The following is a 14,904-nucleotide window of genomic DNA, read 5'->3' on the forward strand; positions in this document are numbered from 1 at the left end:
GCCTTCATCTTTGTCAGTGTTGCCACGGCAACAGCATCAGCCTCAAGCCCTGCCCTGGCAACAGGTGTGTGCTGCTCTCCCCACCATCCTCACTAGGTCTGCAGCAGTGGGGGGAGGCTTGAGTGCAAGCTGTCTGGCAGTCCGCTCTTATGCATATCTATTCAGGAGTAAGACCCACTCTAGCCAATGGGGCTTCCTCCCAGGTACATGTGCACAGAACCGCAGCCCACAGGGAGGAAGCAGAGGGTGGTGGTGTGCAAACAGCAAAGGCAGAGCCAACAGCATTGGGTTGGGGGGTGGCTTCCAAGAAGCTCAGCAGCCCCCCCCCATTGGCTATGCAGGCCTGTTTCTGGCCCACTTGCTGCTCCTGAGCACAGCAGAGGTGAGGCCTTGTACTGCACAGCCAAGGAGGCCACAGAGCCGTCAACAAACATCCTGCCTCTCAGTGTCCAGAACCTCAAGGCAGAGCAGGGCCCTCCAAGGCGCTGCAGAGGTGGGAAATGTCCAGCCCTGACCGGCTTGTCCTCCCACCTCAGGCCGTGGGTGGATCCCAGACACTGGACGACACCCCCACTAGCACACCAAAGCAGCCCCTCGGTCCATACCCAAGGCATGGAAGTCTGCAGTTTCTAAACACTGTATTTAGTTGTAGTTGGAGGGAATGCTGCGTTTTTGATAAGGTGTTTTGGAGGCTTTTTGGATTAAAATAAAAATAATAAAGGGTCCTCCTGCTTTGTGGAAACTCTCCACCTGCCAGCCAGGCTTTGAACCTGAAAGGGAGGACCCCCACCCCACCCGGCTGACAGACGCCCTCTAGGGTCAGGTACCCAATCCCCTCTCCACTGCCAGAATCCCAGCAGACCTTCCCCTCACAGCCACCCCCCGTTTACCTCTGGTGGTGTTCTGACTGCAGCACTCAGCGAGGAGAGGCCAGAGAGCGGAGCAGCAGCTGTGTGCCTGGGGGTAGGGGGGGAAGAGGCGCACATGAGCGAAGTCCTGTGCACTCGTGTCCGTGGACATGTGGTGCCCCAGCCCCACCAGGCTCCCAGCCCGGAGCTGTGTGCCTGCTGGGCTCTGACATTCCGGGGCAGTTGGGAGTCTGTTGGACAAGGCCAGTCCCAAGAAGAGTCCTGCAGGCAGGAGTGCCTGGGGAGGGGGCTTTGCCAGTCTTTGGTTAGCACCTCCAGAAATGCTCGCAATGATTAGTGACGCCTTCCAGGGATCATATTAACTAATGAACTAAGAAAGTGTTTACTGTTTTGTCAGCAATTATTGCCCACCTCACGGACACACGAACTCCCCCTGCCTCTGCTGTGTGCTGGAGGTGAGCGACTGTCTGAGTCTCTCGTGGGCCTCAGTCTGGACAGGCCTTGGCAAAAAAGCTCCCCCTCCATAGAAGAAGCTCCCCCAGCACTGAGAGGATGGCAGTAAACAGGCCCTCCCAGGATTTCACCCCAGAGCACGACAGCAGCGCTACAAAGGACAGCTGTGCAGCAGCCTGGTCCAGCCTGCTCAGCCAACCCAGGTCCATGCACTGCGTGAGTGTGCAGGATGGCTGCGCTGACCCCCCCCCCCAAAGACACAGAAACGCAGAACCCTAAAGCAGGCAGGGAAGTGCAGGGCCGCTCCCCATTTTTACTCACGAGTCAGGTGTCTTGCACAAGAGTTGTGTCCAAGTGCAGGACTCAGCACGGAGTGGGCTTGGGTGGCTGGACTGATGACCCCTCGCTCTCCAGGCTTCAGTCTCCCTGCGCAGCACGCGACTGTGAGAGCCTGCTGGGCTTCAGGAGGCAACAAGAAGGGAGTTTCCAGGACTCATTCCATGGAACTCCCCAGGGTGAGCCAGGAGAGGGTGACCTGCCAAGGTGTGCGGCCTTGCTCCGCATCCCAGCCAGGAGGCCTGGCCGACAGCCTCCGAACGCAGCAGCCAGGATAGCCCTGGCACCAACAAAGGCTGCAGGCCCCTCTTGCCTTGCCACACCCGCCCGCCTTCTGCTCCAGGCAGCAGAGGTGTGCGCCACAGAGCCAATTGCTGCTGGCTTTGTGTCTGGGGATGAAAGGAAGCCTTGGTGTCTCCCTCTGCTGCACCTGCCTGCTGCTTAACCCTTCCTCTGGCCTCCACTCCAGGAGGGCTTCACAATCACCCCACTCACAGCTCTTACGCAAAAAAGTCTAGAAACAGCCACCAACTCCTGGGGCCATAATTGCCCCACCTGAGCTTGCCAGGGGCCGTTTCCTTCAATTCAGAGAACTCATCCCACCACCTGGACAGCACACCATACACAAGACCTCCAATGTTTGCCAGCTGGTCTCCGCAAAGGGCTTGCTGGGTTGTCAAGAAAGGCATTCCCCTGTAGAACTCACTGCCACAAGAGGCAGTGCTGCCCACCAGCATGTGCTGTGTTCAAATGAGGGCACCAACTCACAAGGGACCACAGGCTGCCAACGGCTCGGCATCAGGGTGGCCAAATACAAACCCTGGGCTTGGTGTCAGCGTGCCTCTGGGCATCCTCTGCGTGCACACTGGGGGCATCACCAATGCACGGGAGCAGAGGGCTCAGCTCACGGGGACATGCAGGCATCGGATGGCCACTCTGCCCAGAATGGGTGGTCCCCTCGTGTTCCAGCCCGTCTTGAAACTGAGCTGGCACCAGGGCTCCAGCCCAAGGACATGGGAGGGTGGCAGTGCTGATGGGGGGGGGGGGAGTGGAAGCAGGCAGCCCGCGCATGCTCAGAGGAACACTTCTCTCTGGTTTGAGAGCAGCACCTCACAGCAAGTGTCCAGGAAAGCAAGTCTGAGGTTCTCAGGCCCACAGCAGCAAGGGGGTCCCCTCTGCAGCCCCCCCCCATCCGTGCTGGTTATTCTGCCATTTGCCTCACACAGTAAGAACCACCTGGAAGTGACCTCAGCACTCCCCTGGGGCGAGGGGCCACACTGGGGCAGGTGGGGGCGAGCACACATGACAGAGGAGCAGCCCGTCCCTTGGGAGCATCTCTGTTGCAAAACACACTGCCTCACACCCACAACAATCTCCTCTGGGGGGCGGGCTGCAGAGGAAGGATTGCAGCTGTTACCGCCTGCCAGCCAACTGTGCCTTTGGGACTGAGGATTGTGGAGGGGAAACTGAGACACGGGCTGGCCGCCAGGTGGGCTGTCTCTCTGTGTGTCACGCAGCCAAGCAGCTGCCAGGCCCCCATGGAGTCACCCTGCTCACTTCAGATAAGCCTCCGGCTGCAGCCACTGTGCCCCCCACTGCTTCTGCTTCAAGAGTCAGGCCTACACAGGATCACTCCCAATGGAATCGCGTTGGGAGGACAGTAGGAAAGACCCACCTCACTCTGGGCTGCCCTGCACTGGGGTGAGCTGAGCCCATTCCCCACGGCGGCAGCAGTTGCAAGAGCCACAGGAACCCCCTGCTCAGTGCCCCCTTCCTGGATCAGGCCCTCTGCGGGCAGGAGGGGCCTGCAGCCTCACAGGGCAGACCTCCACCCAGCCCCCCCGCGCCTTGGGGGTCTGCCTCCCTTCCTGTCCTGGACAGCTGAGTAGTGGGGGGCGACGCGACCAGAGCACCTGAGTTTTCTGAATCACTCACGGTGGGTGGAGAGTCCTCTCCCCAAGACCAGAACTCCAGGTCCTTCCAGGCAAGCGATAATTTTGCACAAGCCAGAGGGAGCCTGAACAGACAGGGGTTGCCATCCCTTCCTTTATGGGCTTTCCTGTAAAGGGGGGGGGGCCTCTGGTTGGCCACTGTGCCTGATCCAGCATCTTCTGCTGTCCTCACTTGAAGAGGCCTGGCAATGCCCCCCTCTGGCACCTGGTGCCCGTCTAGCCCTTTTGCCAGAGTTTCCCATTCAGACGAGACACACTCTAGTGCAGCAAACTCCAATTTTATTTATTTAATGCCTACACACAGCCCCTGGACCAGCCCACTTTTCAGGAAGGAACAGAGCACCAGGTGATATTCAAGAAGAGGCCTCGTGCCTCCTCTCTGGCCTGCCAAGTAGAAGCTGCCAACAGGCCCATCTGCACAGGTCGCAGTTCCCAAATGCACAGCCCAGGCAGTGGTCAGCCCAGGAGGTGCTGCCAAGCTCCTACTTCCACCGTGGGGTCACTGGTTCTATTCTGGCAGGACAGGAACAATTTCTCCTCTTTCTCAAGACAGCAACCCCCGCCGCCCCCCATGGGGTCACACACACACCTTAGCCCAGCACTCCAAGGACTTCTTCTCCGGGCTACTCAAACATCCACTCAGAGCTGAACAAATCCCGGCTGCCTGGGACCTTCCCGAACATCAGGCCGTTGGGCCAGACAGGCAACACACACAAGACAGACGCCTGGGCCCAGCGGAAGAGCCCCTGGGGGCCCACAGCATCCCAGATTGCTGTTGCTCCAGTCTCAGCCCAAGATGGCCACCTTCCCTTCAAGTCCAGAGAGGGAGGCAGCACTGGGCCAGGGCGGTGGATCGAGAGCTCACGCCTAGGCAGTGAAAGCAACGAAGAAGCACACGACACTGCTGGCTACGGACACCCTGGGAGCCCTCATCTGTGGAGCCAGAGCCACAGGTCCAGGAGACACACGGACAGCAGCACCGAGTAGACCAGGACCTCCCTCTGGCGCCAGCCCACATGCTCTTCCTCCAGGCACCGCAGCCGCCCCGAGATCTTGGCCAGCTGTATGTTCAGAAAAGAAGAGGGCGAGAGGGCCAGGCCGTCCTCCAGCTGCCCCGCAGCAAGGCAGGGGAGCCCTGAGAGAAACTCCTGCTCCCCACCCCAGGGACCCCCCTCCCTCCCTGCAGTCTTGCCCTACCTGTCTCCGCATTGCCAGCATCTCAGCAGCACCCAGCTCCTCAAGGACACCCTCTGCAGCCAGGCCTGTGTCCTGGGGACTGAAGGGAGAGAAGAGCAGGTGAGAACCGGATGCAGCACCCTGAGGGGCAGGTGGGGAGGGGGCTGCCCTGAGATGAGGACAGCCTGCTTGCCCCCCCACCTGGTGCGGGGTGCTGCTACCCAGGGGGACCTGCAGGGTGGCTGGGAAGAGACTGCTTTTGCAAGTGGGGGAGGGAAACTATGCTCCTGGATGTCTCTGCCCAGGCAGAAGCGGCTCCCACCCAACCCGACAGCCACCCCTCAACGCTCTCAAACTGTTCCTCTCTTGATAGCTTTCTTTGGGGATCCAAGTCACCCAAGGTTCCCCCTCAGCACTGAAGGCAGTCAGGACTGTGCATCGACTCCCCTCTCCCCACACAAAGAACGCAAAGCAAGCTGTGAGAGGGGAGGTGGCAGAGCCCAGTTGCTCCTGGGGGCGTCCAGGGCTCCCAGCGCCACACCCAGAAAAAGCACACCCTCTCTTGCTGGTTAGTCTCCCCTCCACATGGAGCTGGAGACAGACCTGCAATGTGTTCTGGGAGGGAGGGCTAGCCCCTTGAGAGCCGGCCACCCCCCTTGCCCCCAGCCACAGGGCAAGAACACCCACCACACGGCCTCTCCGGACTGGACACATGCTGGCCTGAGCAGACGCAGAGAGTCACCTGAGCTGGGCCCTGCCAGGCCTCCTAAGCAGCCGGAGCAGCCGGAGGCCCAGGAAGCGCAGCACCCGGAGGCTGTTCTGCAGGGTGTAGATCCTGCCCTCCAGTGAAGGGAACACAGGACACTGGCGGGAGGGGGCAGGGGGGAAGCTGTGTTCCAGCCTGCGGGGGACACATGCACAACCAGACCCGTCACTTCCTCGGGCACCCAAGGGCCTGCCAGGACACACCCACCCGCGACCTGGCAAGCAGACAGTGCGCAATGCCCACGATTCCTGGGGTGCCTCAAGCAAACCCAGAAGGGGCTGTCCAGGCCTCGGATGTCGCGGGGGGGGAGGCTGGAGCAACAGCACTGCCCCCCCCCCGACAAGTCCTCCAAGGTGCGGGGCAGGAGGAAAGGTAGTCAGGACAGGCGAGTGCCAGATGAGGATGCCTGCTGGAGGCTGCAGGCTGTGACCCCAGCAGTCCAAAGTCCTTGTGTGCCCCCTTTCTGACCACTCAGCCTGCCTCCTCACCAGCAAGGGCAGAGCACTCATTCCCCAGCAAGGCCACCCTCTCCTTACCAGTCGTGCCTCTGGCCACCCAGGACCAGCAAAGAGTTCTCGGCCCAGGTCCTCTTCTTCTGCACCCTGCCTGGATGCACCTGTGGGGACCAAACAACAAAGGGAGCTCTGCTGGCTGCTCCCCAGTCCGGATGGGGGGAAGCCCCAGGCACAAGCGCCTTTCACCCCATCAGGGCCGCTGCAGCACACGAGCCACACAGCCCATTGGGAGGGGCCCCAGAGCTGCCAGGACAGCCCTGCAGGAGCCTGCATGGTTTTGCCACACCTCTGCCAGGATGGACTCAGCCGATAGGCCATGATTATGAGAGCTAGTCCTACTCGCATGTAGCAGCCACAGGGAGCCATGCCATGACACAGATGGGGGGAGGGTTCTGACCCTCTACCTTGTGTGCCATTCCCCCTCCCCCACTCAAATCCTGCTTTCAGAGTACCCTTACAGATAAACCCTTCAAACTGGGAGACACATTTTGGTGGGGAAACAGTGCATGATGCTCTCTACCCTGAGCTCTGTTGCCAGGCAACTGTCTCCCAAGCACCACTAACACACCGCAGTCAGCATCAACATGGCAGCTCAGTGCACTCTTGGCCAGGTGCACCAATGCTGGGCCGGCCCAAGCACTGAGGACACAGGCTAGCCCTGAGAAAGCAGAGCACCCTGAGTGGCGGTCTGAGGCTCGCTACTCCTACACACACACACCCCGGTCTGGCAGGATGCAAGGCTGGCAGCAGGCCTGACCTTGGTGGTTTTCTGCCAGCCACAGCTGCCAAGCCAGGCAAGACACCCAGCCATCCTTTTGGGTACAGGCAGCCTTCCAACCCACAAGGAGGTCAGCGGCTGCGAGGAGCACTCTGGAGACACACAGGGAGCTGTGGGCACAGGGCAGCACAGTCCCAGGATCTTGCCCAGGCAGCAGAGGAGCCCTGGCTTTCGACAGGAATCTGGAGGCCATCTGTGTACTCTTGTTCTGTGAAGGTCCTTATGTACTTTGCCCCTCTAGGGCTGAAATCCTCCTCTTCCCCCCTCCCTTTCTGAAAATAAATGGGACAAGGCTACTGTCCCCACAGTAAGACTCTTCCCTGGCAGGTGGTTGGGATACAACAGTACATGAGCTGCGTTTGGAATAACACAAGATGAAAAAATGGTGATTTGGGGGCCTGGAAGGAGGTTTCCCTGGAACCCCCCCCCCTTAAAAATCTTGTTCTAATGGGTATGACTGCTTATCCCAGTGCGCCGTGTGGCCATCCTATGGGAGGCAGTGGCTGTGAGTACATTTGTCTACAGAAAAGGGATATGAAAATCCAAGGGGAGGCTGCCCAAGACTCTTCTGCTGCGGTTTCACTCCTCCCTTCTGGCCCTGGAAAAGCTCCCGTCTTCTTCCTCTTCAGCCCAGGTCTGCTCCAAACACAGTACCAGTCGCTTGTGTTTCTGGGATCTGGATCGGGATGGAAGGCTCAGGAACGGACAAGGCGCCCCAAAGACTGCAGACTCCCAAGGCGGGTCACTGATCAGCGGGCAACGCCGCTGCTGTCGCTGCTTCTCCCAAAGGGGCTTGAAAGCACCGGTCATCATCTCTACAGAGATGGGAGAAAGAGAGAGCAGGTTGGACGTGTCTCTAGCTGGCCAGCATCAGAAGAAGAGCTCCGGCTGCAGAAAAGAGGCAGCAGGAGCCAGTCTGGGGGGCCTTGTTCTCAGGTACTGAGTGGGATCCTGGCCCATGACCTTGCAGAAGTCTGAAGGGGCTTCATCCAGGAGCCGGCACTGGTCTCCACCATTCCCTCCACACATACCTTAGATTTTGCTGACTTGCTTTTCAGTGGCGTGGGGGGGGGGGCACATGAATTATCCTCCTGGCAGCACTAGCCTGGCCATAGCAGCAGCTTCTAATGGTCCTCCTGGACAGGAAGGGCTGAGGCAGGCCTCAGGGTCTCCAACCTGTAGCAGCCCTTCGTCTTCGTGAGGCTGAACAGTTGCACAAGTCCCTGGCTGCACCTGTGTGTCGTGGGCATGGGCTGCAACCCCCAGCCTCACTGTTGCTTGCCTTCTTTGTCTGCAACCCACAGACATACTCAGACCCCCCTCACCTCTGTGCTCCAGGAGCTCCTGCTTGCAGAACGCACTGAACATGGCAAACAGGCCAAGAGCATCCCCCCCCCCCCGATGCCACACAGAGAACACCACCACACATCACGCACCCCTCCGGGACCAGCGCAGTGCTTTACCTGCCAGCAAGAGCCTATCTGGGACGTGCATCTGGAAGGCTGGGGGCAAGTTCTCTTCCTGGGGCTTGTTCCCTGGGCCACCAGAGCTGAAGGTCTCCTCCTCCTCGCCTGCCACCTTCAGCCGGTCAGGAACCTGCATCCTCCTGCTGATGGCTTCCATAAAGCTCAAGTTGCAGCCGGTGGCCTGATCCAGGCCCACGCCCCACCCAGGCCACATCCTCCTTTCCTCTCTGGCCTAGGGCAGCAAAACTGTGATTTAGTTCTTCAGGAGTACCCAGGTCCTTGAGTCCCTGCATGTGCTTGCAAGGCAGTGGGGGGAGAAGAGCCTCCTTTGTTGGGGTTAAGCCCTGAAGCTGCTGAATGCCAGCAATTAATGAGCTCCCCCAGCGAAGCACCTCCCCTTGGGCCCCCACCTCAGAACATCTGAGGCCCCCCCATCTCAAGTCTTGACCTTGCAGGTCTTGACTCTGGTCCAGGCTGGCTCTGCCCCACCCTACCCCGCAGAGCAAAATGGGCTGTCTTGAGCCCCAGGTCAGCTCCTTTGAGAGCTGGCACAATAGTTTCACTCCCAGCCCCCAAGGCCCTGAAGCCCTGAAGCCCAGCAGAAGGAAGCCAGAGCAGTGCCTTACTGTTTCTTCAGGGTCCCAGGCAGAAGCTCTCAGCAGACCTCCTCAGAGAAGCCTTGGCTGGTCTGTCAGATGCTGAAAGAAAGAAAGAAAAGTCAACCTCGGCTTTTTTTCTCAGTGAATCCTGGAGGATGCAGGATGCCAGGCCATGGAGCTCTGAGGCACTTTCCCACCTGTGCAACTAAAGGACAGAAGCACCCATTGCTTCCTCAGCCTCAAGAGCCCCCAACTCTTTCAGAGCCCCTCCTGCCCCCCAATGCCCTGCCAGCAGGCCTGTGCCTCAGCACCCTGCTCAGCTTCCGCCTGCCCCCTGGCAGTTCAGCCCTGCAAGGCACCTGCTGCTGCAAGGGAAGTACTAGCCACAGATGGGAGCACCCTCAGCTGCAAGCTGAACTCCAGGCACTGGGGCAGGCTTTTCAAGTACGCTGGTGAGAGGAAGGCCCAAACGCTTATGCGAATGCCCGAAGTCTACGAGCAAAGGTGGGAGAACTGGAATGTCTGGTGACAAGGGAAAATATTGACATAGTGGGCATAACGGAAACCTGGTGGAATGCGGAGAATCAGTGGGATACCGCAATCCCGGGCTATAAACTCTACAGGAGGGACAGGCAGGGGCGTGTTGGAGGTGGGGTGGCCCTTTATGTTAAGGAAGGGATAGAATCCAGCAAAGTAGAGATTGAAGGTGGGTCCGACTCCACCGTAGAATCTCTGTGGGTTAAATTACCAGGCTTGTGCAGCGATGTAATACTGGGGGCGTGCTATCGTCCTCCAGACCAGAAATCTGATGGGGACCTTGAAATGAGGAAACAGATCAGGGAGGTGACAAGGAAGGACAGGGTTGTAATCATGGGGGACTTCAATTATCCTCATATTGACTGGGTCAATTTGTGTTCTGGTCACAATAAGGAAACCGGATTTCTTGACGTGCTGAATGACTGTGGCTTAGATCAGCTAGTCACGGAGCCCACCAGAGGACAGGTGACTCTGGATTTAATTTTGTGCGGTACGCAGGACCTGGTTAGAGATGTAAACGTTACTGAGCCATTGGGGAACAGTGATCATGCTGCGATCCGTTTTGACGTGCACGTTGGGGGAAGAATACCAGGCAAATCTCTAACAAAAACCCTTGACTTCCGACGGGCGGACTTCCCTCAAATGAGGAGGCTGGTTAGAAGGAGGTTGAAAGGGAGGGTAAAAAGAGTCCAGTCTCTCCAGAATGCATGGAGGCTGCTTAAAACAACAGTAATAGAGGCCCAGCAGAGGTGTATACCGCAAAGAAAGAAGGGTTCCACTAAATCCAGGAGAGTGCCCGCATGGCTAACCAGCCAAGTTAGAGAGGCTGTGAAGGGCAAGGAAGCTTCCTTCCGTAAATGGAAGTCTTGCCCTAATGAAGAGAATAAAAAGGAACATAAACTGTGGCAAAAGAAATGTAAGAAGGTGATAGGGGAGGCCAAGCGAGACTATGAGGAACGCATGGCCAGCAACATTAAGGGGAATAATAAAAGCTTCTTCAAATATGTTAGAAGCAGGAAACCCGCCAGAGAAGCGGTTGGCCCTCTGGATGGTGAGGGAGGGAAAGGGGAGATAAAAGGAGACTTAGAGATGGCAGAGAAATTAAATGAGTTCTTTGCATCTGTCTTCACGGCAGAAGACCTCGGGCAGATACCGCTGCCCGAACGGCCCCTCCTAACCGAGGAGTTAAGTCAGATAGAGGTTAAAAGAGAAGATGTTTCAGACCTCATTGATAAATTAAAGATCAATAAGTCACCGGGCCCTGATGGCATCCACCCAAGGGTTATTAAGGAACTGAGGAATGAAGTTGCAGATCTCTTGACTAAGGTATGCAACTTGTCCCTCAAAACGGCCACAGTGCCAGAAGATTGGAGGATAGCAAATGTCACGCCTATTTTTAAAAAGGGAAAGAGGGGGGACCCGGGAAACTATAGGCCGGTCAGCCTAACATCCATACCGGGTAAGATGGTGGAATGCCTCATCAAAGATAGGATCTCAAAACACATAGACCAACAGGCCTTGCTGAGGGAGAGTCAGCATGGCTTCTGTAAGGGTAAGTCTTGCCTCACAAACCTTATAGAATTCTTTGAAAAGGTCAACAGGCATGTGGATGCGGGAGAACCCGTGGACATTATATATCTGGACTTTCAGAAGGCGTTTGACACGGTTCCTCACCAAAGGCTACTGAAAAAACTCCACAGTCAGGGAATTAGAGGACAGGTCCTCTCGTGGATTGAGAACTGGTTGGAGGCCAGGAAGCAGAGAGTGGGTGTCAATGGGCAATTTTCACAATGGAGAGAGGTGAAAAGCGGTGTGCCCCAAGGATCTGTCCTGGGACCGGTGCTTTTCAACCTCTTCATAAATGACCTGGAGACAGGGTTGAGCAGTGAAGTGGCTAAGTTTGCAGACGACACCAAACTTTTCTGAGTGGTAAAGACCAGAAGTGATTGTGAGGAGCTCCAGAAGGATCTCTCCAGACTGGCAGAATGGGCAGCAAAATGGCAGATGCGCTTCAATGTCAGTAAGTGTAAAGTCATGCACATTGGGGCAAAAAATCAAAACTTTAGATATAGGCTGATGGGTTCTGAGCTGTCTGACAGATCAGGAGAGAGATCTTGGGGTGGTGGTGGACAGGTCGATGAAAGTGTCGACCCAATGTGCGGTGGCAGTGAAGAAGGCCAATTCTATGCTTGGGATCATTAGGAAGGGTATTGAGAACAAAACGGTTAGTATTATAATGCCGTTGTACAAATCGATGGTAAGGCCACACCTGGAGTATTGTGTCCAGTTCTGGTCGCCGCATCTCAAAAAAGACATAGTGGAAATGGAAAAGGTGCAAAAGAGAGCGACTAAGATGATTACGGGGCTGGGGCACCTTCCTTATGAGGAAAGGCTACGGCGTTTGGGCCTCTTCAGCCTAGAAAAGAGACGCTTGAGGGGGGACATGATTGAGACATACAAAATTATGCAGGGGATGGACAGAGTGGATAGGGAGATGCTCTTTACACTCTCACATAACACCAGAACCAGGGGACATCCACTAAAATTGAGTGTTGGGCGGGTTAGGACAGACAAAAGAAAATATTTCTTTACTCAGCGCGTGGTCGGTCTGTGGAACTCCTTGCCACAGGATGTGGTGCTGGCGTCTAGCCTAGACGCCTTTAAAAGGGGATTGGACGAGTTTCTGGAGGAAAAATCCATTATGGGGTACAAGCCATGATGTGTATGCGCAACCTCCTGATTTTAGGAATGGGCTATGTCAGAATGCCAGATGTAGGGGAGAGCACCAGGATGAGGTCTCTTGTTATCTGGTGTGCTCCCTGGGGCATTTGGTGGGCCGCTGTGAGATACAGGAAGCTGGACTAGATGGGCCTATGGCCTGATCCAGTGGGGCTGTTCTTATGTTCTTATGTTCTTCACGCACTGCTGGAACAAGAGCCAGTGCCCCCCCCCCCCCCAAGCAGGCATGGGAGAGAATGGGAATCCTCCCTGATACATTTGTCCGGGCAGAACAGAATAGACAAGGTGCCCTCTGGTGGGCAGATGAGGCTGCCACGGAGGATGGTTGGGGGAAGACTGAAGCACAGGCAATGCTCTTTGCTGCCCCCCTCCTGCACGGCTTGGGGTGCCCAGCAAAGCAGCTCTGCCCACTTGCCTGAGGGGAGCAGCCTCCTGCTGCCGACCAATAAAGAGCTGAGCTTGGGGTTCTGAATCCCTGACCAGGCTCCAGGCACTGGGCTGCCATGGCTGGAGAGATGCTGGAGCCACAAGGTAGCAGTCAAATTTGGCCACCAGACTCAGGGTCGCCTGCTCACTTCTGAACGCTCAACCTTTCTGCAAAACTGGAGCCGACCCAGTACAGCCACAAGGTGCCAGCAAGCAACAGTCAGGCCCCTCCACCTCAGAGCCATTCCAGCCACCAGAGCAAAATGGAGGCAGACACAAAACAGAATGGCTGGTGAGGTTCCCTGGAAACACCTTGCAGAGCCCCCTCTACTAATTTTTTGGCTCTGGATAGAACTCCTGTGCCTTTCGTGCAGAGGTCCTCAGACTTTTCCTGCCTGCGTCTCCCTTGACCCCCATGGCTGTTGGCCACAGCTCCACATCACGTTACTGAGGGCTGGAAGTGACATCATTAAGCAGAAAGTTGCCGGAAATATTAACTATATTAATAGGAATTACATTATATTAATCCTGCCATTAATGAGATTCAGATCTTTAAAAATATATTATTAATACACTACAATATATAATTATAAACGATAAGCCACTGATCACTGCTGGAGACAGGTTGCTACAGCAGGTAGATTTTGTCTGGTCCAGCAGGACTCTGTGTGTTCTTAACTCTGCCAGCAGAAACGTTTCTCCAAGTGGACTTTGTGAACATCAGTCAGACCAGCATGACACAGACACTCCCCTGCAGACCCCAGTCCAGCCAGCCATTTCTCCCCCTCTCCTTGGATAGGCCGGAGCTTTTTGTTAATTACCTAAATTCCTCCAGCAGCTGGTGAGGGAGATCAAAATAAAACAGACCACGAAAATAGGAGGCCTGCAATCGGAGATGCAGTCGCTGCATCAGCTGCTGCCAGATCTTCCCTTCAACAGTGAGTTTCATCGCTTTGAGAAGAGGAACTATTCCCACCCAGGCGGGAGCCTGCAGCCTCCCCTCTCACGAACAGCAAAATCAACAACCCACTTTAAAAGCAGCACCTTTTGCTGCTCTCGTCTCTCCCCCCTGTGCTCACTGCAGGGTCCAGGCTGCGGCACGAGGGCCGCCTTGTGTATCCGGCGTGGGGCCGAGGGCAGGAAAATAGATAAATAATAAATACACGGCGAAGCGACGGGCCAGTGTGTGCCTGAGTGCAGGAAGGGGTGGAATGAAGGAGGGGAGCAGAGGGTCAGATCGGCCTGCACAGGAAGGGCTGGAAAACCAGGAGCAGAGGGCAGGCCAGGAGAACGCGATTGTCCCGCTCCACTGCACGACGCGCAGCGCCTCCAGTTGCTGAAGGCGGATCGGCCCTGCTGGGAAACCTGGAAGTGTCTCTGGATGTGGCCCCCGGCCGGGGTGGGGAGACCCTGCTCGTTGCACGAAAACAACCTGATGCCCCCCGCGATAGAGAAAGGAGGCGGAGGAAAGCGGGAGGTTCTGGCGACTGGAAGGGGCTGCAGAGGCGAAGCGATTCCAGCCTGGCTGCAGCCCCCTCCCAGGCGCGGCTCGGAGGGCTTCCTCCTGCCAGTCAGTAAGGGAAGGGTCGGGCTGCGCATGCTCGCCGAGAGTCCCCGTCGGAGAGCGAAGCTGCGAGCGCGGGGGGCGCGGACCGTCGGAAAGGGGTGGCGGGGTTGGGAGCAGGCGGCTTGGCGGCAGTGGGTCCAGAGGTGGCTGCAACGATCCGGCCGCAAAGCGCAGCCTGCCCGCCGAGAAGGGGCTTCGTCCGCGCGACCACGACGGGGGGCCAGATCCGGGCCCGGGCACGCTGGGGACAGCTCTCGCAAGGGCCTTTCCGGCAGGGGGGCGAAGGGGCACTCCGGGACTGGGCGCAGCTCCCACGGGGCGGGCGGCAAGGGGCCCTCGGAGGGCTGCGAGCGGCGACGGCAGAGCCCAGCCGGCCTGGGAGCGGGACCTGCGCGCGGCCTCCTGCCCTCGGCTCCCGGCACACGCCCGCCGGCCCGCTGAGCTGCGGCAGGCCCGAGCCGGCGCCCTCCGCGCCCCTCCTCTCCAGGCGCACCTTGTCGGCAGCCACTCCCGGTCGCGCCCCTGCCTGTGCGGAGCGAGCGGCGGCCTGCAGCGGGGCGCCGGCCGGCGCAGTCGTCCTTGGCTCACCTTGCGGCGCTCCGCTCCCGGCCCGGCCCGGCGGCAGCAGCAGCGCCTCGGGCGGCGGGCCGGGCAGCGACAGGCGTGTGAGCCCAGAGCCCGGGCAGGGCCTGCTGCGGCCCTGCTGCCAGAGGAGCGCGAGCCCC

The 14,904-nt window shown here is 57.8% G+C and overlaps 1 protein-coding gene across 4 annotated transcripts; it reads right to left on the minus strand.

The window, feature by feature from the left end:
* Window positions 1-3,872: 3,872 nt before the first annotated feature.
* Window positions 3,873-14,903, minus strand: LOC136663249 (fetal and adult testis-expressed transcript protein homolog). 4 transcript variants are annotated; one of them, XM_066640243.1, is made up of 8 exons: window positions 14,768-14,903; window positions 8,938-9,009; window positions 8,309-8,543; window positions 7,500-7,660; window positions 6,089-6,168; window positions 5,529-5,687; window positions 4,808-4,886; window positions 3,873-4,671 (listed from the first exon to the last, which is right to left on the minus strand). In XM_066640243.1, the coding sequence occupies exons 3-8, from the start codon at window positions 8,523-8,525 to the stop codon at window positions 4,540-4,542; spliced, it is 828 nt and encodes a 275-aa protein (XP_066496340.1). In that variant the 5' UTR covers window positions 8,526-8,543; window positions 8,938-9,009; window positions 14,768-14,903; the 3' UTR covers window positions 3,873-4,539. The 4 variants fall into 4 exon arrangements, with proteins under 4 accessions (XP_066496340.1, XP_066496341.1, XP_066496342.1 ...); XM_066640244.1 differs by lacking the exon at window positions 14,768-14,903 and adding an exon at window positions 14,673-14,761; XM_066640245.1 differs by lacking the exon at window positions 14,768-14,903 and adding an exon at window positions 13,434-13,894.
* Between the last annotated feature and the right edge of the window lies 1 nt (window position 14,904).

The sequence above is a fragment of the Tiliqua scincoides genome, chromosome 12, assembly GCF_035046505.1.
Source record: "Tiliqua scincoides isolate rTilSci1 chromosome 12, rTilSci1.hap2, whole genome shotgun sequence".
NCBI classification, from domain to species: Eukaryota; Metazoa; Chordata; class Lepidosauria; order Squamata; family Scincidae; genus Tiliqua; species Tiliqua scincoides.

Excerpts from the sequence above, each read along its gene's own strand:
- LOC136663249 (XM_066640243.1), bottom strand. The coding sequence starts at position 8,525 with ATGTGGCCTGGGTGGGGCGTGGGCCTGGATCAGGCCACCGGCTGCAAC. Across the intron at positions 6,169-7,499 it reads CCCAGAAACACAAGCGACTG|GTGCATCCAGGCAGGGTGCA; the intron begins GTACTGTGTTTG and ends TGGTCCCCACAG. Across the intron at positions 5,688-6,088 it reads GGTGGCCAGAGGCACGACTG|GCTGGAACACAGCTTCCCCC; the intron begins GTAAGGAGAGGG and ends TGTCCCCCGCAG.